Below are 24,739 nucleotides of genomic sequence, written 5' to 3'. Positions count from 1 at the left end.
ATTCTTTAGTTTTCTATGTTGTGTCATGTGTACTATTGTTTTTCTGTTTGTCTTTTTCATTTTTAGCCATGGCGTTGTCAGTTTGTTTTAGATTTATGAGTTTGACTGTCCCTTTGGTATCTTTCGTCCGTCCCTCTTGTCTGTAGGCAATTAGCTCTTCAATGTAGAAATTATTTAAAAATATTAAGCCTTCTGTGTTTTTAATAGTATTTTAGAATCATTTTTATAACAGCGTGGAAAAGTTCGTCTGTATCGTCCCCCTGTCATGTCGTACGTGTTGTAGTCATTTAAATTGCGGGGCCGCCAAAGGTTCTTAACGCCTAAATCAATTAATACGGATAACTAGCAAAGGACTAAACCTTGCATGTTGATTCAAATGTTGAATACTTAATCTTTCTTTTTTTTCTCTTGCGTGTTTTTTACCCTTTTATAATATTTACATCCCTATTGGAAGCCCTCTAACAGACTGAGTGTGCGTAAAATCCCTGTTATCGATAGCCGATGACAAACAAGTTATTGGTAAATGATTCAGTAGTATTACCAGCATAAGTATTGCGATTGTCCATGCTGTTATGCAAATGATTCTAAATAGTTGTATGTGTTTGACTGGTAGCAATTTTGAATAGTTCTAAATTATCTAAAAGACATGTTTGCTGTACATTCCAGGCTCGTATTAATGACAATCTAACCAGAGGTCCTTTATTCTTATTCCAATGGGTATAGAAGCCATCCAGAAAATGTATTATCATTATAACCATCAAGTGCTCCACTGCCACTCAATGTACTTATCCAAATATGTTGATTCTTATTCACCTGCAAAAAAATGTTGTATCTATTGTGAATATTTAGGCAAGTCGAAGCAGACACTCGCTCTATCTAGCGTTTACACTGTTCCGATTATTACTCCCGTTTCAGATCAGACAGCGCCACGACATAAAAAAATAAAAAAAAACAAACTCGGATTTAATATCATGCATGTTCTTGAATGTCCCATCATTATCTAAACGCAGAGTGAGGCGTGTGTATTCGTTATAGAATAACTACGGCTCGGGAATTATCCGTAGAGGTCGGTCAAGCAAATAAACCGTGTAGCTTGCCTCTAGTTATGTCTCGTCATTGTCTGATCTCTGTCGAATCGTATTCGGGTTAATCAGAACCCAAAGGATCAAAGCTCGTCTCAGTATTATTGCAATATCAACGTAGAAAATTGCATGTACCTGCTTGGTATATATTACATCATTTTGATTTTGGGAGATACTTTGTTTTTCTTTTTTTCTTTTTAATATCTCCACAAAAAAGAACATTTCTTCATTTTCAATAAATAACTGCTCTAAAACTGTATATAGTTAAAGTTATTTCATAAGAATATTTATAATACTGGTTATAAAAAATCCTCTCACAGTTTATAGTGATTATTTAAAACAAAAATCTGTCAAAATTGGCATTTAGGAACTCATCGCTTTGGTATATGTCTTTTTATTTCATGTTTATATTTATAAGTATTTTTTGGTCTTTTGGTAAGAACAAACAAATCAGGATTATTTTGAACTTCTTACTGCGAACTAACCTTAAGAACAACAATCTGTGAAGCACTTCCATAATCTGTATCACCATCATTTGCAGCATCGGCTGAAGCATAGCCATAAGGTACACCGTTTACTAACAATTGAGTTCTCTCATATTGTTTTACTGCGGTTGTCCAAAAAAACACGTACATACCAGTAATAGGTGCAGCAAAAATTCCATCATTGTTGTTGTATGCTTGTAAAGTGTCTGTCACAACCTAATATAATTGAAATATATTTTTTTTGTGGCAATTTTTTTTCTTTCACATTTAGGCTAAAAGATTTACACAACAATATAACAAAGTTGTAAGATTACATATTAAATTGCAGATTAAAATCAAGAAATAAATTTGACATCCCCTAAAACAAAATGAAACGAACTGTTAATCTTGATGTTGAAATCTGCAACTAGAAGGAATGGAATATAAGCGTCCTTCTTTAAAGTTATTTATAGCAAGCCTAGTTGGAAGATCGAGGACATCAATAAGCAACACACACTATATCCGAAAACGCTACTGACTATTTTAAAGAATTGAATGCTTCTTTTTGTAAATTTATTGGGTGTACAAGCGTTGAATGACGCACATTTTGTATGAAGCGCAGCGCTTCATTCTTTAAATTTGCGCACGGTCAATGCTTTTACAACTCTCTAAAATTACCAAAAAAAATCATTCAATACTTATAGTTACACTTTGTTTACTAGGATAATAAAAGCACGATTTAAATATATAAACTTTAATGCACTTGATATACAAACCTTTCATTTAACGCTTACATCAATTTACCGCTATTCTCTGCCATGTGAAACTTTGTTCTTACATTAGCATGGATCAAAAGCTATCTCACATAGGCTTTCGTACAATATATTTAAGAAAAAAAGAACGGATTTTTGTTACGTTACCATATCAAAAACCACTGGTTGGTGTGGACTAAGTCCTGTCAATTGTTTCGTCAATCTTACAGAAAATGCAACTCCTGTCGACGTACTGCCTGATAACAGCAATCTTTTCCTATCTAAATAATATAGAGAATTTCATAATTACCATAATCTGCTGCTAGCGAACAAAAATATTTCAATTAATAACTAATTCCCATATCGAACAGATATTGCAAACAGAATTTTTTTTTTTTTTTAAATTCTTTTTTTTTTTAAAGTAAATCATGTGCCTTTTATTCCTTTTTTATATTGATATTATCCAAATCTTAAAAAGAAAAGGTAGCAAAAAGCTTAATAACCTATTTGTATTATACCTTGACTATGGGTGCAGTTTCCAGTACTAGAAAGTTGTGTGTTAAGTTCATCATTCCTCTTTTCGGAAACTTCTAGTCGCTTAGTCAAGTTATCTATGAGTATGTTTGATTTATCCAGCTTCGTCGTCAGCTCTTTCATTTGGGTTTTTAAAAACACCACATCGAACTGAAGGCTTTCAATCACGTCATCACCATACGAAGCACTGATTGTTATAGTAACAAAAAATATCCCTGTTAACCAAACTCCGAACATTTTAACTATTTACCAATTTCAAACTAATGATAAGACTATGCTTTATATTCAATGAGGACCATAGGTGACCTGAATTAAATTCATATCTCTGTGTAATGATAATATTTGTTGATAAGAAAATTAAGTTTTAGTTTCAAATAACAATAAGAAAAAAAAACACTGTTAAACTGTCGTTTAACTCGTTTTAAATATCATCTGTCGAAAATAAATCATAAATGCACGTAATGTTCACATTTATATCAAATTATTAATTTGTTATATTAAATTGTTAAAAGTAAATTAGAATGGCCCTAAAAGGCTTCCGTATTATTCCACTATTTCTAACATATTGTTTGGCAAAGTTGGAAGGCGTATCTTAATATTCAATGGTACAGATATGGTGTTTAAAAGATGGAATGACCAATAAAAAAAAGTAAATGAGCAGTTGATATCGGCGAACGTTTAATAAAATGCATCCTGAAGTTGACCATTGCTAAATTGAACAGTATAAATATAAAAAAGAAGATGTGGTATATGATTGCCAATGAGACAAATCTCCACAAGAGACCATGAAAATGACACAGAAATTTTAAACAACTATAGGTCACCGTACGGCCTTCAACAATGAGCAAAGCCCATACGGCCATACCGCATAGTCAGCTATAAAAGACCCGCTCTTTTGATGTGTATTCATAAAAGGACAAGAAATTGAACATTCTGAAGGCTTGAAAGATAAACAAGGAACCAGCCATTCATTTGATTTGTTGCTGTGTATCATATTCAATTTTCGTTCGGTGTTTTGTACATAAACAGGATGTTTGTTTACTCATGTGAATTTGAACATTGACTTAACATGTTGTCATGTGGTGGCGTTTCAAAAGTAGCCAAATATCGGCATGGCCACAAAAATGACTAGCAAGACAATAATTATTTAAAAGTTAAATTTCGCTTATAAAGGTAGTATAGGCTGTCACTCTATAGGAGTGATTACGCCGCCCCTTAAATAAGGATGTCTCCTTCTTTTGTGTTTTGTGCGAAAATTAAAGAAGATAGAGAAAAACTAGACAGACTAAGTGATCAGCTATAAAGATCAACAAACCAGAGATTTTTGTCAAGAATCCTTTTCTCGTCTACAATGTTGGAGAGAGTCCTTTGTTGAATATGCACATAGACCAAGGTGAGCAACACAGACTTTTTATACGCCCGTCAAAATTTTGACGGGACGTATATATTATGATATACAAATGTCCGGCGTCGTCCGTCCGTCTGTCTGTCCGGCGTAAACATGTCGCACCGTAACTTGAGAACGACCGTTATCCAAATTTCATGAAACTTAATATAGTTGTTTCTTATGATGGTCAAATGATCTGTATACTTTTTTTGTGAAAATAAGATTTATCTTTTTGAATTACGGGACTTTGTAACTAAAACAGGGGGTGGTTTTTTTCACATGTCGCGCCATATCTCAAAAGCGATTTATGATTATTGCTAAAAACTTTACACACTTCTTAGTTATATTAATCTTAAGATCTGTATACTTTTTGGTGATGATTCAAAAATTAATTTTTCAGTTATTCAGTATTTTGTAAAAAAAGTGGGGGGTTCACATGTCGCGCCATATCTCAAAAACGATTTATGATTATTGGTTAAAACTTTACACACTTCTTTGTCATATTAATCTAAAGATCTGCATACTTTTTGGTGGTGATTCAAAATTTTATTTTTTGAGTTATTGAGTATTTTGCAAAAAAGGGGGAGGTTTTTTTTTACATGTCGCGCTGCATCTCAAAAACGATTGATGATTATAGCTTAAAACTTTACACACTTTGTTATATTAATCTAAAAATCTTCTGTAGATACTTTTTGGTTTTGATTCGAAATTTTATTTTAGTGATATTTAGTTTTTTGTAAAAAAAAGAAAAAAAGGGGGGGTCACATGTCCCGCCGTAACTCTAAAACAATATATGATTATTGCTTAAAACTTTTCATTATTCTTAGTTATATTAATTTTAAAATCTGTATACTTTTTGGTGATGATTCAAAATTTTATTTTAGAGTTATTGAGATTTTTTGTTAAAAAAGGGGTTTTTCACATGTCTCGCTGTATCTCAGAAAATATTTATGATTATTGCATAAAACTTCCACACAAGACTACGGGCGTATCATGCGCTCATGGCGCAGCTGTTTTTTTTTTTTTTTTTAGATATTCTAGTAGTTTCCGCACCAGAAATACAACAAATGGACGTTTTTAACTACCTTGACTGGCTATACAGCCTTTGCACGGTCAGTTACCAGAAATATGCTCGTTATGAACCATTTTGTAGTCAGTAATTCAAGGTCTATAAATTTATGACATAACAATATATGTGAAATAATATATTTGATTCTTATTCATTTGATGGAATGCCGATAAATCTATATCCCGATCTGGAGGTATATATGCTCAGAGATTTTTCTTTTGATACGATTTTCCCTCTTGCTTAATGAAAGCAAAGATTTGGACAATTGCAGTGAGAAATACTATACAAATCAATCAGCCAAACGCGCCGGTACGTACCCGCATTTTGAGATTCCAAAATTTTAAATATATTTTTTCATTCGTATATTCATGTATAATTTATATAATTCAATTCAATCCAATTTTGATAAAACTATTCGTTTATTTGATTTTGTTATATCAGAGACCTATAATATATTATATGTTTCTGGTCATATTATTTGATTTATTGTACCAAGTATTCGTATAGTTGTCTAAGGGAGCTACCATTTGATTTTTATGGGGGGGGGGGCTAGGATGAAAAATTTTGTCCTGCATTTTTTTTTTAACTGTAATCTCTGTCTTGCCTTTTTATTTTTCACTCTAATCGGTCCTGCCTTTTTTTTTTAGTTTATCCTGACTTTTGTTTACCTAAATTGTCGTCCTGACTTTTTTTTTTTTGCAAGTGTCACATCCTGTCTTTTTTTTTACTCAAAACTCCTGTCCTGCCTATTTTTTTCAAACCTAATTCAATTCAATTCAATTTTGATAAAACTATTCGTTTATTTGATTTTGTTATATCAGAGACCTATAATATATTATATGTTTCTGGTCATATTATTTGATTTATTGTACCAAGTATTGCATTTTTTTTTAACTGTAATCTCTGTCTTGCCTTTTTATTTTTCACTCTAATCGGTCCTGCCTTTTTTTTTAGTTTATCCTGACTTTTTTTTACCTAAATTGTCGTCCTGACTTTTTTTTTTTGCAAGTGTCACATCCTGTCTATTTTTTTACTCAAAACTCCTGTCCTGTCTATTTTTTTCAAATTTCATCCTAGCCCCCCCCCCACCCCGATAAAAATCAAATGGTAGCTCCCTAACTAGACAAATCCTTGATTGTACATCCTGGTATTCTTTTATTTTTAACTATTCTATGGTAATTAGTTGGAGCTTCTTTCGGATCTCTTCTAGGTTCTTCCTGTGCTTTCGTGTTGTTTACATTGGAGATTTTGGCCCCTATGCACATCACATACACATTGAATTGTTGCGTACTTTGATTACATACAAATTGGTAAGAAAAATGACATTTTAGAAAAATATATTATGCAAGGCAAACGTCCACGTACTTATAAGCTTAGAAAGCAACCTTGTGCTGTAGCACGACCCCAGCTTGTCTGGCAAAACAGCCGTTGGACGTCAGAGTAATCAATCTCGGACTAGAATGATATGAGATGTAAATATTAAAAGGAAGGGATAGGGCTAACATAGGGTCTCACTAATTAGCGACAAGAAGCGTCAAGAAGTGACAAGAAGAATAATTTTAGCGACAAGAAGCGACAAGAAAACATTTTTTTTTACTAAATGTAAAAAAAGTATGCATTTTGGTTTTTTTAATACAGGGGCAGAAATAAAATATTAATTTTTATTATTATATTGATAGATGAAGAAATTAAACATTTGTGAGGAAGAGTATTTTTATTATAACATAGCTACATGAAGAAATTAAACATTTGTGAGGAAGTTAAGGGTATTTTTATCATATAAGGCACAAAATGTGCACCATAATTCAGTTACCTTGTTTTGTAACCCCCATTGACATAATGGTTACATTGGTTACATTGGTTACACTCATACAAACTATCATAAATCATCATATTCAGAAATTCTCAAATCCTGGTACATTTGTAACCTCCATTGACCTAATGGTTACATTGGTTACACGCGTCAGACTATACAATTACACAGCCAGAATATACAATCATTGTAAATAGTGAACACCTGTTGAAAACTCAAGATTGTCATTAATTTCCTTTAATCTTCAATTAATATGCATAAACATGATAAATACCGGTAAATGAGGCAATAAACTAAATAAAATGATGAAAAAATTTCACATTTTAATTATGTTTTCCTCTCGTCTGATTTCAGTTCTTTGTATTTCTCAATTTGTGTATGTATTTTCTGGACATTGATGCACAAATAATGCATTTTGCAAGTTTTTTTTCTATCAATATTAACTTTCTTGTCGTTAAAATTGTTTTCTTTTGCATATTCTTTTAATATTTATTTGGAATAAGTTATTTTGATAAAAAAAAAAAATGTTTTTTCGTCGCTAAATAGTTTCTTGTCGCTTCTTGTCGCTAATATTATTCTTCTTGTCGCTTCTTGACGCTTCTTTTCGCTAAAATTCGTCTTGTCGCATTAGTGAGACCGCTAACATACAGTTGATAAATATGAGTATTTTTTTTTTACTTTTTCTATTTGGAATTCTATTTTAAGACTATTTTGAAGTAAAGTGTTACCCAAAATCTAAAAAAAAAAAACCTTTACAAAAACTGATAATTATTTTAGATTATTAGGTAAGGTTTGATTAATTAATGATAAAAAAAATCAACTTGAATACAATGTACATGTGTATATGTAACCTCTGTTAAAATAACTTTACATAACATACAGGATCGGTACGTCTAAACACTGCTAAGGACTCCTTAGTGCACTAAGGACTATACAATGCCACTAAGGACTAGAAGAAGTGCTGTTGTGTGTATTATTTTTACATATTATGTTAGAGATTGATATTTTATGCATAAATTTCAAATTTTATAGAAAAATAATCATAAATAAACAAGATATTCAACATTATTTAGGCACGTGCCCGTTTTTCTTTGATATGCCGAAAATCAATGAACCGTTTGACACGTGCCAAATGACAAAACAATTCATTAAACAATCATAATCTTTTTATTTTAGGTAATAAACAATTGTATCTAAAAAAATGTATGCTTAATATTTATAATTAAATGTGTTGTTCTTATGAAAAATTATTACAGAACAAATAATTTTGTTTTTGTTTTACTTCTTTCCCGACAAAGTTATTTGCCACAGGTGCACGACTTTGATGTGCGCCTACTAAATGACTAATAAGTTAGAGTGTGGTCAGCTTGTTATGTAAGAGATATGAAGACAAAATAAATATATATATTGATAAGTGTTTTGTTTTTATTTTAATTTCGACAAAGATGCGTGTATATATACAAATGGTTTCACTAAAACAATACGATGGAATTGAGAGAGAGAAAATTATGTGTCGTTCTTGGGGTTTATCCAAACCACTAGTTTTCAACCAGCTTGATATTTGTTTACAAAGGCTTCATACGGTACTTATTTATTTGTATATTTCGACATTTTATTATTCTTCTAAAAGTAAAAGAAGTTAAAAAAATCATTTCCCGATTTTAAGTCAGATTAAGTTTCATTTTCAAATATATAAAAGAGACAAATGTTTTAAAAATGTTCCACATTTTTTAGTACAGTATTCACGAATTTTTTTTCAGTATGTGTAAATTTAGAGCTAAAGATATAATTCTGACAGAGAAAGAGAATGCTTCGTATGAATGCCTTGAAAATATGCCTTTACCACATGATGTGTAAATAATTATTTTTTGTAATGCAATATAATCAGAATATTTAAACCTAAATATATCACGCGAAAAAAAGAAAAAGCCGACAGAAATATTTTCAACTATAATTTCTTTAAATCTACTTTTCTTAAAGAAGAACAAGTATCACAGGCACTTGTCTCAGAAAAGGTATATAGGAATTTTTTTTCTGAGACAAATGCCTGTGGCAAGTATGTCAGAAGGAAATCCGATTTGTATTGTTTTTAACAAATTGTCTGCTTAACATATCGTACGAAATAATTTATGAAATAATGACTATGTGCTATGCGCTTTACTCACTGTTGAAGGCCCGAAATATATTACTCAAACGGGTCATATATGAACTTAGTGTGTTGCATGTAGTAAAAATGCATTATCTTATTGGTTTCGTTTTGTCCAGTTATACATTTCTTAAAATGTCTTCATATATGAAAATAAATTTTGAACAGTGCACCATAAGAAACAAACTAAAGTGTTCCAGCTCCAAACCAGTCTATTGTTCAAACGCATGTCCGTCGTCGCCTGTCACCACATTAAAGCACACTTGCAAGAAAAAATAAACAGAATAGAGATACGGGTACAAAACACATTATAGATAATGTGTCCGACCACCTGAAAAATAAAATTGGTTCAAGAGACAAAGAACGCTACGAAATATTAGATTAATTTTTCGGTACTACCGAGCTTATCAGAGCCCAATAACAAGATGAATTTTATGAAAACGCAACAAGCATCTGCCGGTTATCCAAACTTCAACACGTACTTTAAAAAAAATATATATAAATGTGAATTAAATATCTATAAAAATTTGTATTTCAGTCACTTATTAATATGAACATCAAATAAAAATCCGACATTAGATATATTTCTCTGGTGACAAATTTAATATTTACAAGAAATATACACTTGAGAAAATACTTCTTCATTCAGATTATTTTGTTAATAAAATTTCAACAACAATTCATTTATTAGTATCCAACTTTACCAAAAGGATTCCCGTGTAATCAATTAATATGTAATTTGACACGTGTCAAACGGTTCATGGATTTTCGGCATATCAAAGAAAAACAGGCACGTGTCTAAATAATGTTGAATATCTCCTTAATTTATTATTATTTTTCTACAAAATTTGAAATTTATGCATTAAATATCAATTTCTACCGTAATATGAAAAGAAATTGCATGTAACAGCTCTCCATCTAGTTCTTAGTGGCATGTTATCAGTCCTTAGTGCACTAAGGACTCCTTAGCAGTGTTTAGACACACCCCATGTATGTACACACTTGAAAGTGACGGAATACACACATGCAGGTGCTATCAGTCAAATATTTGTAGCAGTAGGAGCATATACATGTATATCATTAGACCACATCACCATTTTGGATTTTGTGACATTCTTGGTGGACCTTTTTACTTCACAGAGAAATCAATTTACCTCTATGGCAACTTAAATATTAAAATTTCAGAATCTTCTTTGATATCCAGTTAGGACAGACATGTATAATGAGAAAAAGCATATGATACATGATACAGAAATGAACCAAATCTCATCATAGGAATAATTTATTAAGAATTGCATGTACACATTGAGTACCTCTGAATCTTGAAACAGAATGATAAATTAAAAAAAAAAATCTTGTCTTGAACATACCTATTTCACCAAAATGTGTGTCATTAATATTGCACTATGATTTTAACAAAACATACAAATGTATATCATTGAGAATACTTCCTGAATTAATTGCTGTATTTTAAAGTTAATGATAATTGACAACCTATGAACATTTTATACTAAGTATGCATCAGTCCATTTGACTCTTATAAATTTGTGCAATTAGGGGCCTTCCTGACAATTTTGTCAATATTCTCTAGTTTTATAATCTTATAATTACATTAGATGTATGTTTCATTATAATACATGATTCTGATTTGCTACTCTGTAATCTCAAGTTAATCCTTAAGCAACTTCATTACAAAATAAAAGGAGTAGGTTCAGTAAGACCCCTTTTTGGCCCCAAAATATAGCAGTTTTACAAAATTGTTAAAATGTAAACCTTTAGTTATTTATTTGACAGTAGAATGCTTCTGCTACATAAATATGGACTGTTTTTGACTATACAAGGCACATATATCCGGTACTAGCACCAATAAGTCATGCTAAATTACTGAAATCCTCATAATTCTAGCATTTTAGTTAAATTTTAGACGGTTTTCGTGTAAAACGAAAGTGGCCGCATTCGTGTTCATCCTTAGTATTGAAATGAAAGTTGTATTTTATGATAATACATCACATATATAAAGGTTGAGGATGAACACGGATGCGGCCACTTTCATTTTTACCAAAAACCATCTGAAAAGTGACATTTTCCGGCATGTTAGGTAGATTTTTCATATTTGAGCTTGAATCGGATCGTTTTTAATGACTTAATCTGTTAAAATCTTTCTCATAAACTGATTAATTCAAATAAAATAGACACTTAAGTGTTTAAAAAGTGGTCAAAATCTTTCGTCAGATGAACCTGAAATTTGAGGCCAAAATCGGTCCTTACCGGACTTACTCCTTTATCATTCATGATGACAAAAAAATGTATTTATTATAAGTATTGAATGATTCTTTTTTTATTAACTTCATAGGGTTGTAAAAGCGTTGACCATGAATGAAGCGTGGAAAATGTACTTCAGTCAATGCTTTTACACCCCAATGAAGTTACAACAAGAATCATTCAATTCTTAAATAACTGTAATAATCTATAAAAAAAAAATATTTTGCATATTCATGTCTACTGCATAAAATTATAATGTGGCAAACACAACTACAAATTTTAAATGAAAATCTTATTAAAAATATCTTTGATATTCAGATTGCAATATAAATTTAACTTCTTATATTCTTTTAGGTTATTATAAAAGAACAACTGCATGAAAGACATTTAAGATGGCAATGGTGCCGTCCCTGAAAAGCATTTCAACTTTGGCAAGTAGTCATGTGTTACTAGATTTTGTAGAAGAAACAAGACCTGAATTTACAGAATATTTGTTGACTCTGTTAGAAGATGGAGTATTTTCTGCTGTTACAGAGGATTTGTTGATTATCTTGTTGCAGTTTTATTCAGAAAAAGTAACTGATAGAATACTGAAAGCTGTTGTGCCATGTCATTTGAGGGAACTTAAAGTAGACAAATGCCTGCCACAGTTGACTTTCTTTGGATTGACTGAAGTCATAAAAAAGTAAGTAAAGTGACATAATTTATAACCATTTTTTTGATAATGTACAAGTATGCATACATGTAGGCCAAAATTCCTTAGACTGAAGGTCCATAACTAGTTATCTTTTTTTGGATTTAATTGATTCGGACTAATTGCATACATTTTGACTTTTTTGTCATGAATGATACATTTTTTGTCATGAATGATTATTATCATATAAAATATTTCTTTACTTAATTGTTTTTTTGGTGGGGATGATCTGAAACTAATTTTTTACATCTTCTGAAATTATGGAAAACAAGAATGCACAATAATTACTTAATAACACCATTCTAAAGTAATTTGCTTGTGTTATATATACATGTAGTCATGATACATTGTAGTATTCTTATGACTAACATTCTGCATTAGATCTTTAAAAAAAAAACACCTAAAAATGTGATATGGTTATTTCTTAGATCATCTGCATATGGTTGTTCATGATGTTATGGTTATCTTTTAAAAGTAATTTGGGCATCTTTTAAATAACTGCAGCTGGATTTTATACATTTTTTGTCATCTCTTAATTTCTAGATATTATAGTGTTTATAAACCAATATTCTTTTATAGATGTCCACATTTACAAAAGATTTCTTTAAAGGAATGTGATCAGTTGATGTCACCTGGACAGTTTGTTTTATGGAGGAGATTGGGAGTTAGTATTACAGCTCTATGTTTAGAATCTTGTCATAATGTATCAGACCAAGTTGTTAAAGTAAGTTAGAATCATAAAAGTTAGATATATGCAAAATCATACACTAATACCAGTATTATAGGCTGTTTTTAATGAATATGAATACAATATAACTGCTTTACATAAAAGAATAATTAATAAATGCTTGAATTTATCTCGATTTGACCACAGATTGGTCTTTATATACTTACCACATACAGTACCCCAAACAAATAATGACTTTGCAAACCAGCTGACATACAATATATTCATATTTTACCACAGGTGTAAAACTCGAAGCTTTTGGTCACATTAGAATGATGGAAAACTTTACATATTATGTTTAGAGAGAGAAACAAAGAAACTTAGAAGTGATTCTGTGAATTTTTCATGTGAAAATATGCAGCCAATGATAGAGTTGATTTTAATTTAAAAATTTAGAAAAATGTATATTTTTCAAATAAAAGGATTGTCAACCTTAATATGACTTTGATTATATTAAATCAAGTGATACATGTATTTCTTTTCTTTTTCAGAGTGCTCTACGACATATTCCTACTTTACAACATTTGAATGTTTCTAGTTGTGACAGCCTAACAGAAACTGTCTTCCTTTTAAATGAGGAGCTCCAGAAAGAACGAGAGTTCTCACCATCAGTAAGATATTCTAAGTCTAATAAAGCTACAAATGTAGCAAGGATGAGTCAAAATAGATTCTTAAATCTATATTATTTTGTATAAGGCCAAAACAAAATATATGTCTGTCTCCTGCTGCCAAGGCAAAAAAATCAGGGTTGGTAGGTCGGGATTTTTTTTTTTTTTTTTTTTTTTTTTTTTTGCACTCCCTGTCAGATTTGCAGATGGTTAAATGTCATGTTTGGTTAGGGTCCTGTACCCAAAAAAGCTGAAGTAGTAATTTGTTAAGGTTGTAACACTTTTAGTTTTTGAATTACTATTCCTCTTTATCAATTGTTTATTTATAGTTACAATTAGTAAGTGTAATGTTAATGTTTGAATCAGTTATATGTTATAAATATGAAATTTTGGGTAAACTGAAACCTTAAAGACCTGTCTAATAATAAATATTACAAAACTTTTGACCAATTTTCAGCGATGGTATTAAATTTGTATGACAAGATTTTAAATAAACTAAATTTTAAATAATGAATTTATTTACAGCATGATACAAGTCATCATTATGAGTGTTCATTGATAAGTGTTGATGTGTCTGGTTGTCGAGGAATTACAGCTACAGCAGTCCGACATCTGACATCACTTACTGGACCTACTTTAAAGAATGTCAACTTATCATGGACATCTGTATGTATGAAATGTAGTCCATAAACTTGTCAACTTATGTTATACATACAAAATGTGTTTTTCAAAATAAGAAATAAGAAATTTGATATTGCTAGCTCTAAAGTATTAAATTAATTATATAGGGTAATGGCAAAATTCAATTAATACACAATAATGATGTAGTATTCTGTAAACTTGGAAATTTTTAATCAGGGGTTAATTCAAAGTTCACAAAAGCGTAACATGCGCAAAAATAACAACCATGCAGATATTTTGTTTGAAAATAACCCACATGCAAATGATTTGTTCTAATCAGCAATATTGATGTGAAAAGACAACACACCACTCAATGCACAAATTCAACCCTCTCATGAAAGGTTTGACTTTGTATTCAGTTTAATAACAAGCCACACAAATATCCACTTATACAGTAATTGCTATTAAATGTGGCAGACTTGCAAAACTTCAAAGGAAGAGAATGGGGAATTTCTTCAGATCAAAAGGCATTCAACAAGAAGCATATTTAAATAAATGGAAATGTATTCATGGGATACAGATGATTACACTACTGCATCAATTCCTAAACAGTTGTTATTAGTTTTTACATTGTATGTGGTTTATTGTAACGACCCTGCATACCCATGGTAAGGGATGTCCACTTTAATTCTGTTAGAGATTCTCATTTTGTTGAACACTTTAATTTTCATTTTACCTGTACTCATGTTTCATGAAAATAAGTTGTCCTGTATAATATTGAAACCATGATAGTAAATGTATTATATTTACTTACAGATTAACTTGATAGCTATACTAAGTTTGGCAGGGTATTCATTACCTGCCATGATAGAACTTGTTTTATCATTTTACAACAAAGCTGAAGGCCCAAAGGATCCAAAGAATGATGAACTGTATAAATGTTTACTAGAATTCAAAACTACTTTGGAAAAGGTAGATCAACAACTGGAAAAAAAAGAAATCGATCATGTGACAAGTGGAGGTGAAGATGCTTCAGAAGCAGATGGAGCTGCTGATATAAGAAGTGTCTTGCAATTACCTGTAAATATAAATATAACAACTGATTTAGATGAAGAAGTTGCATTGTCAACTAGAGAATATGAATCAATAGGTTTAGCAGGAATTGAAACATGCTCAATGGAAGATAGATCTACTGAATATAAAAATCCTGAGAATACTTTGAATGATCTTTATAAAACAGTAGGAAATTCTTCGATTTCTTCTGAAGCTCAGGACTTGTTAGACCCTAATATACAAAATATTAAAGAATCATGTTTTTCAAATCAAGAATCAACTGACAGCAATGCCAAAGATTTAATGAACCAATTAGAATTTTCTGAAGCATCATATTGTGTTCACCCTGATAATGTTGAAATAGATTTTGTTGAAGCCCCTGAGGATCTTGGGTCTGATTCAACAAATTTTAGTAAAACCAAAATTATAGATATATGTTCTATAAATAATGAATCAGTAAACTATGTAGATGCTTGTTGCCATGGTTGTTGTGGAATTGGAATTCACGATGGTGCTAACTTCCAGTGTCAAACAGATGATGTTTGTGTGCTAAATTCAAATATGTTTATGAAAACTGGTTCAGAAGAAGATTTTGGTGCTACATCCATAAACTTTGATCAAAGCAAATCAATAAAAGAAAGTACATGTATTGATATGTTAAGCAATAAAACAGACAGCATTCACCATTCTGATCTCAATTCAAAGGAAACTGTCTTTCAATTAAGTGACCACAATAATGCAAAGTATCGTACTGGAAATGATTTAATATGCCAAAAATGTGAACAGTTAAAACTAGTCTGTGATAGCAGTTCTGTACTCTGCAATGGACAGTTAGCAAAAAGTGAAAGTGAGGGAAACATATGTGATTATAAAAATTGTACAGTAGATGGAAAAGTTGAAGGACAAATATGTGATCATACAAATGGAAAAGTAGGGGTAGATAATCAAGCTATAGCATTTAGTGATTGTGTAGAAAATTTAATATTAAACAATGACTGTACTCTCAAAAGCTGTGATATTGATGTTCATGATGCAAATGACACATGTTTACAAAATATCAAAGAAAATGATAATATTGATGACAAAGACAGCAAACCATCAGATGAAAATGCCAAAATGAAAGGAAAGGAAAATATTGATGACAAAGGCATCAAACTATCAGATGACAATCTGAACTTTAAACAAAATAAAAATGTTGATGACAAGGTCAGAAAACTTTTAGATGACAATCTGAAATTCAAAGAAAATGAAGATGTGGAGGAAGACATCAGGAATTCAGAGGAGAATCAGACAGATAAATCCAATACACCAAAGGTCAAAAGAGAAATAATAAAACAGACATACAAACCACAGCTAGTTTCCGTGGATGTTACCAACAAATTCACGTCAGTATATGAATCGGTTGGATTCGACTGTTTGAAAGAATTTTTACAATGCTCTCCAAACTTACAGAAGTTTGGAATGTCCTGGGCTGGACTGACAGATGAAATGGTCAAGGACTTGACTCCATTTTTAAAAGACCTGAAGGAGATTAGTCTAACTGATTGTGAATCTGTGACTTATGGTATCTCTCATATTGGGCAGACATGTCAGAAGCTGCAAAAAGTTGACTTTAATGGTAATTGAATATATCTTAAACAATTGTTTGTGTATATTTCACTCAGAATTACAGTTTTTTTGGGGGGGAATTAGGTATCCCTTATTATCTTTGAAAAATCAACCTGTTTTACTGAAGTAAGTCTATCTAATTTAGACATAAAATAGATTTATTATTAGTAACTCAGTTTATGTCTAAATTAGATAGACTTATATGTAATTCCTGAATTTACGTATAAATCTTACTTATAAATAAACCCAGAATACCCAATGCAGTTTTTTCATGTATAAATATATATACAGTTTACCATGTTCATGGAAAAGTTGATGTTGATGCTGATAATATAATACCATAATCTAATGAATTACTGAAAAAATTAAGAGGTTTCAAACAAACAGTTTATCTTCATTCATGATTTTTGCTTGAAGATCATGATCAAGGTAGGTCTTTGGTTGTTTGTTCTAAATACAATTTATATTTTTCTATTAAACAGTAATTAGAGGGACAGGTTTTTTTTAAGTATTCACACTGTACTCCATTTTATTTATTAATGTTACAATACAATTTTAGGGATTCATTTTATAAAAGACCTGTTCCTCAGACCATTCCTGCTGGGTCCAGAACTACAAAATCTATACTTGGCAGAATCTGACATTTCAGATGGTACATTATTTAGATTAGCTGCCAGGAAAATGGATAAGGTAAATTTTGTAATATCATAAATATATATTCAAAGTAAAGTTAATTGTAATCCTTATAAAATCTCCCTTAATCATTGATAATTCTTATCTGATTTAAATATTAGGAAATACTTTTATATGTTTGATCGAAAGGACTTCTGGAAGTGGCTCTTGACATTATTTATTTTTCTATTGACAACGTAGACCAAACTACTCTCGGTAACCAATATAAACAAGATGGTGGTGATCATTACACAAACTGGCTTGTTTTATACAAACACGTTTCACTTACAATGTATGTTTGCGCATTCACATATTTGATAGACTAAATAATGCATTTGAAAGTTTGGAAATAAATATGTATTCGTGTATTAATCTGACATTGTCTTTATGTTTTAGTTTGAGGAATTAGATTTATCTTGGTGTGATGAGGTAACAGTTCAAGGACTGAACGCATTATGTCGGAAACCTAGTCCTCTGAAGAAGCTGTCTTTCAGACATTGTCCTGCTTCAACAATGACCTTGGCCTTGATGGCAGAAAACTTTAAACAGCTACAAAATCTAAATATCTGCAGTGTAGATAGTATAACTGATGCATCTATGGTTTATCTGGCTGAAAATTTACCTCTTCTTCAGGAAATTGATGCAAGCTGGAATTCAGGTAATAATTGATATAAAAAAGGAGTGGAAGATGGTAATGTGAGTATCTGAAATCATTCCTGGAAGAGGGACTGACAGAATCATGGCAAAATTGTTTTTAAGTTTTTTCTTTACTATGAAGTAATTGCTTTTTTCTGGTTTTCTGGAGTAAAACTTTAGAATTAGTCACTAAGCAAAGATGTTTGCCTTATAACTAATTGAATTATAAGTACTATAATAAATATTTTTGAAACTTATATCAGCAATGTCTCTGACAAGTTTGAGAATCAGTGCTGATCAATTATTTTAAAAGAGTTATTCCCCTTGAAAATATTATTTGTATAGAAAATTGCAGTGTTAAACCTCGCACCTGTACAATCTTGCAAGATTTTTTTATGAAACTTTAATAATAGGGTTTATATCAGATATTTTTCAACAAGTTCTAAAATAAGTGACAAACAATTATTTTGAGTTGTGCCCTTGAAAATATTATTTATATTGAAAATTGGTTTGTTAGTGCTCTTACATGTACACATTTTAGCAGATATTCATGAAACTTATGTCATAGGTTTATATCAGCAATGTCTTGGACAATTTTGAAAATCAGGGCCTATCAATTACTTTTTAAAAGAGTTATGTCCCTTGGAAGTATAAATTATAATGGAGATCGCATTTCATTTGCTCTCAAGCCTTCATTTCTTATAGATATTTATGAAAAAAATATTTTTTTAAGTTATTGTCCTTTGACAGATATAATATGTGAAAAACAGGGACATTGGAACTAGTTTATCTATTTATTGTGATAATATGAAATATGCCTTTTTCAAGCATAAACTTTTCTGCAACATTGTGATTTGATTTACATTTGTTCTTTCTTGATACATTATTTGTGTTTAAAGCATTTTTCGCAATGATAAAACACATCCCAATAATATCAGAATTTACAAATATTTTATATGTTATATTCCAGGTTTGTCAGATGTCAGTGTTAAAGCTCTGTTGAGATCCTGTATTTACTTGAAGAAAGCTGTTCTGTCTGGGATAAAGTTCCTGACATCAGCACCATACTTACCCATTATATCAGGTATTGCATTATATTATTCTGTAAGGAGTGGTATTGGTATATCACTTACATTGGAGATCTGTTATACAAAATTGATAAAACTTTTATTTTGACATTTGACCTTAATTACAATAGAACCAATCCTATATGAATAAAAAGTTATGTCTATAGATATATGTCAATCAGACAGTTACCCAACAACAAAGAAAACTAAATGACATCTAGAGGGCAACGTAAAATCTTCAACAACAAACCATTTTAACCTGTACAATATGTTGAGCTATATAGCGTATTAAGTCAATAAAAGTTGTGAATAAATGTAACCAAAAACAATCAAAGATTAGCCATTGACCATCTTTCTTCCTGACTTCATTCACATATAGTACATGGACAAAATTTGTTTTGCCAGTTGTAGAATAACTTGTGCTCAGTATTCACTATTAAATACTCTCTCAATGAGTGTCAATTTCAGTAAGATTTTTTAAAATTAAATGTTGCTTTATAGAAATTCAAATCTTTTTTTTCATATGCCCCTGCCGTAGCGGAGGGGCATTAAATTTTACCCTTGCCTGTCTATGTGTCTACTTTATTTCCAAAGTTGGGTTCCATTCTTTAACTTTAGTTTGCCTCAACCAAATGTTATGAAACTAATACACAATGATTATTACCACAAAACATGGATCAAATTTGAATTTTGGTGGCGTCACTTTAACCGTTCTAGAGTTGTGCTCCTTTACAAATGGAAAAATTGCTAAAAAAATAATCTGATCAGTAACTTTTGTTTACCTCAACCAAATGTTATGAAACTTATACATAATGCTTATTACCAAGAAACTCAGATTAAGTACAAATTTTGTTAGTGTCACTTTTACCGTTCTTCAGTTATGTTCCTTTACAACTTTTTATGATATGCCATCAGCTGTTTCCTATGGACACATTCCACATTTTTTCCCCCTACAGAGTATGATCATAATGTTAATATTTTAAAAGACAGTAAAATCATTTACAGATATAGTCATCATGTTTTTCTTCATGTGTTATTTTTCTGTTCAAGACTTACAAAAGTTCAGAAGATGTCAAGCTCTATTGAGATTTAAACTACAAGAAAGAAAAATGCTGACTGAAAATGGAGAGGAACATTACTCAAGTGATGAAGTATGTCTTGTTATGAAAAATTCTTAACTTTAAAATTGTCTTTGTATTTCTAAGTTGATCATTATAAAAATTAGGAGATGTGGTATGACAATCTAATTATAATTAGTTCTTGCACTTGCTTCTCATTGTTTATATGTAATGCTCCCACACACGACATATAAACAACGAGGAGAAAGTTTGCCGAGAACTAATTGTAATTAGATTGTGTGGTATGACTGCCAAGAAACAATTAAACTAACCACCAAAGTTCAAATTAAGTGGATGTAAGCAAATTTATGCCACTGTATTTTGATATTTCTGATAACCAGGTAATACATAAACCATTATTTATAGCATTAACTATTGAAAAGTTTTGACAGAGTACAAACAGATGCTCCACAGGGCGCAGCTTTATATGACCGCAGTATGGACAAGTATGAACACAACATTTAAGCTTGATACAGCAATGAATTTGGATTGTGATTAAATAATTGACACAACATAGGTTTCTGACACAGAATGAATGCGGTCTAAGAACTTAAACTTAAAAACTTTAAAAAAATTAAATTGGACATGTATCTTTTATGGTCCAATATCCAAAATCTAAATACATGGTTAGATTCAGCATATCCTAGAACCCCAAGAACTCTATTTTTGATGAAATCAAATAATGTTCAATTTTAGACCCTTTAGACCTCAATGTGGACCAATTTGATGACACCGGGCCCAAATATTAAAAATCTAAATACATGGTTAAATTCATTATATTGAAGAAACCCATATATTCAATTTTTGTTGAAATCAAACAAAGTTTGATTTTGGACCCAGATTTGAACCAACTTGAAAACTGGGCCCATAATCAAAAATCTAAGTACATGTTTAGATTCAGCATATCAAAGAACCCCAAGAATTTAATTTTTGTTAAAATCAAACTAAGTTTAGTTTTGGACCCTTTGGACCTTAATGTAGACCAATTTGAAAACAGGACCAAAAATTAAGAATCAAAATACATGGTTAGATTTGGCATATCAAAGAACCCCAATAATTCATTTTTTTGATGAAATCAAACGAAGTTTAATTTTGGACCCTTTTCGCCCCTAATTCCTAAACTGTTGGGACCAAAACTCCCAAAATCAATCCCAACCTTCCTTTTATGGTCATAAACCTTGTGTTTAAATTTCATAGATTTCTATTTACTTTTACTAAAGTCATAGTGCCAAAAACCAAATGTCTTCAGACGACGCCAACGCCAACGTCATACCAATATACGACCAAAAATTTTTCAATTTTTGCGGTCGTATAAAAACTTTGAGCATGATTTAATACAGTTATTTGATATATATGTGAGTATTTTTCCTGGGTTATACAACCATAAAATCACAACAATATGATCAAATTATGCACCACAATGCTATGACAAATACATACCAAGAAGAAAAGGATCTTTGTGAGCATGCTCACATACCCCACACTCATACATTGTCTCTGGGCCACAAAATATCAATAGAAATTCATAGACTCATATGTTACTCCTACAAAAGTCAACTGAGATAAAATTTCTTGTTGATATCTACAATTATATATTATGTACTTATTATCTTCAATGTTTCATGAAATTGTGTTGTCTGGTTTCAGAGAAGTTGCAATAATAAAACTGTTGCAATAGTATATTTAGTCAAAATTCTAAGTTCAAGGGGACATAACTCCAAGATTATATTTTTTGTATGCTCATCTACATATGATAGTTTGTCCTTGCTATCTTCAGTTTCAGCAAATTGTGTTATGTAGTTGCAGAAGAGTGACGATAACAAGAACAGGACTGACAGACTGACTGACATGTCAAAAACATTATACCTCACAGCAGGGTATAATTAGTAATTTAGCACAATTTTCACAAAAACAGTATATACATAGGAAGTGAACTTCATAATTATTTTTAAAGTAAAAAAATCTTTGTGTGACAATTGCATTCCTTATTTTTCAGGCAATACATAAAAACGATAACCTTTTTGTGTGAGAATCCTGCAAATATCTCTTCAGACCTTACTGAAATGAGGTCCCAATCAAAGTCTTATAATTTATACAATTTCCTAGTCTTTATCACAAAGTATTTAAAAATTATGTAAATCATGAAAATAAAAAAAAGGTTTATTCCAGTAAATTTATATGTAGCAAGGGTCATACATAGTGTGCCCTGTTCTTTGTAAACAAATATAAAATTCTGGTAAGTCCTTTAAGGTATTTGCATACATCTATCTATATTATTGGGTTTTTACTTTTAAGGAATATGAAGAACTTTGTGTTCCCTATAGATCAACAACATATGCAGCAAATCTACAGATCTTAGAGTTGGAATACTGTGATTGTGTAGATGACAACCATTTAGCAGAGATTGTGGCTGTTTGTCGAGGGTCACTGCATATTGTGGACTATTTTAGTGAAGCTATTAAACCTGTGATGATACATGCTCAAAAAGGCAAAATTTGCCTCCCTCCACATTTCAAAAACAGTTAAATATTTGATAAATAAACTACAAATGTCTTATTTATATATTGGAAACTCTTAGGCTGTGATATCCATGCTCAAAATAGATTTTATTATTTATTTGTTCATATATAGGTACCGTTATACAAGTATATCATGACACTTAAGGAGGCTCGCTGGTACAAGTTTTCAGAAAAAAATAAAACATTTATTTGCATTACAAATTTTATTAATTACCTTTAGTAGTTGATACTTTATCATATGGTACTAAAATTATCCCAAAAAATCAATTTCTGTTGGCCCCAGGTGACTTTAAAATGTAGATAGCATTGAAAAAGCTCCAAATTATCTCCCTTTGGTGCAAAAATGGCATTAAAATTAAAATTTCTTTTTTTAACTCATTGGTGACCTATATTTTTTATTGTTGTTTTCGAATAAGCAGTTCATAAACTAAATAATTGTGAGAATTAAGCGATTTCTATAATTTAATTCTTTTTTAATTTCGATATTACCTCTATTTCTCCTATTAGTTCAACAGAGAAAAAGGACATTAACAAAAATATATGCATCTTTCGAAGGCAGATTGTGAGCGTAAATGAACGGTGACCCCATTTTTTTATTTCATTTTTCTATTAGTAAGTAAAAGATAAAGTTCATTTATAGAAAAATATAGCGAAATCCTATATCAAATAAAAAAAAATATTTAGACCTGTGAGCCCCCTTAATGATTAAAATTTGTAATGACCTTTATGCATATTTTTTTTATTGTCAAGCAAATATAATGGAAATCATTCTAATCATTTTTTAAGGCATTCTTTTCAGATTACACAGCCAAATTAGTGTGAGCTTTTAGGAAGTACACCACTAATTAATGGCCCCATTGCTTTCTATGTTAAATTCCTCAATTTTGAGTGGTCACAGCTCTTTTATCTTAAGTTCAAATAAAGTGACAATCATTGCATGTCAAAGCAACACCTTCTGGTGTCCTGTACTGAAAAAATCAACATACCTTACATTGCATATAAGAAAGAACTGGTTCCCGGAACTTCGGATGTACCAAAACAGGTACTTCCGATCTGACAAAAAGGCAAAATGTACCCTCCTTTTTAAATTTCATGCCATTTTTTTATTATTCAAATTTATCGGTCAAAAATTGTTCTACAATAATCACCAGTCATGCAGCTTTCATTTGATTCCAAAATTAATAAAATACTCTAAATATTTTGAAAGTTATGTCTATGCGTAGGAACTATTTTGTGTTAAATATGTACTACTTTCTGGTATGTGCTTTCTGGCCGGGCCCGAATTAGTGGTGTTACACCTTTATTCTCACTTGGTATCCTCAGAAATTTTCTTTATGATTGGTCTTGGTTTTCCCCGGGCACTCAAGCTTCCTCCATCAATAAACAAGAGTGCACCATGCTAAAATTTCTCGCCTTCTTTACTTATCATTGATATTATGTTGATAGTCCTAAATATAAAGCTCTTTTACTACAACTGTCACATAAACTCAACATTAACCAAGAAAACAAAACATTGATTAATGAACCATGAAAACGAGGTCAAGGTCAGATGAACCATGCTAGGCAGACATGTACAGCTAATTATTCTTCAATACAACAAATATAGCTGACCTATTTCTGTGTGACTGACGTTAAGATCATATAAATTTTCCATACACCAAATATAGTTGACCTATTGCATATAGTATTAGAAAAATCTACCAAAACTCAAAAACTTAACTTTGACCACTGAACCATGAAAATGAGGTCAAGGTCTCATGACACCTGTCAGCTAGACATGTACACCTTACAATCATTCCATACACTAAATATAGATGACCTATTACATATAGTATATGAAAAACAGACCAAAACACAAAAACTTAACTATAATCACTGAACCATGAGACTGAGGTCAAGGTCAGATG

At 30.9% G+C, this 24,739-nt stretch overlaps 2 protein-coding genes across 2 annotated transcripts; one reads left to right on the top strand and one right to left on the bottom strand.

The window, feature by feature from the left end:
• Window positions 1-685: 685 nt before the first annotated feature.
• On the bottom strand, window positions 686-3,138 carry LOC139514891 (cerebellin-3-like). Its single transcript, XM_071304482.1, has 4 exons — window positions 2,817-3,138; window positions 2,467-2,579; window positions 1,568-1,783; window positions 686-813 (listed from the first exon to the last, which is right to left on the bottom strand). The coding sequence occupies exons 1-4, from the start codon at window positions 3,067-3,069 to the stop codon at window positions 706-708; spliced, it is 690 nt and encodes a 229-aa protein (XP_071160583.1). The 5' UTR covers window positions 3,070-3,138; the 3' UTR covers window positions 686-705.
• Window positions 3,139-6,465: 3,327 nt separating this feature from the next.
• On the top strand, window positions 6,466-22,873 carry LOC139516879 (uncharacterized). The gene is made up of 11 exons (XM_071307299.1): window positions 6,466-6,598; window positions 11,864-12,194; window positions 12,783-12,927; window positions 13,422-13,541; window positions 14,064-14,204; window positions 14,976-16,830; window positions 17,380-17,510; window positions 17,889-18,150; window positions 19,099-19,212; window positions 20,246-20,346; window positions 22,609-22,873. The coding sequence occupies exons 2-11, from the start codon at window positions 11,902-11,904 to the stop codon at window positions 22,837-22,839; spliced, it is 3,393 nt and encodes a 1,130-aa protein (XP_071163400.1). The 5' UTR covers window positions 6,466-6,598; window positions 11,864-11,901; the 3' UTR covers window positions 22,840-22,873.
• The last annotated feature ends 1,866 nt before the right edge of the window (window positions 22,874-24,739 follow it).

This window comes from Mytilus edulis, chromosome 3, assembly GCF_963676685.1.
Source record: "Mytilus edulis chromosome 3, xbMytEdul2.2, whole genome shotgun sequence".
NCBI classification, from domain to species: Eukaryota; Metazoa; Mollusca; class Bivalvia; order Mytilida; family Mytilidae; genus Mytilus; species Mytilus edulis.
Note: the sequence above shows the minus strand (reverse complement) of the source record. Positions and strands in the feature narration are given on the sequence as shown.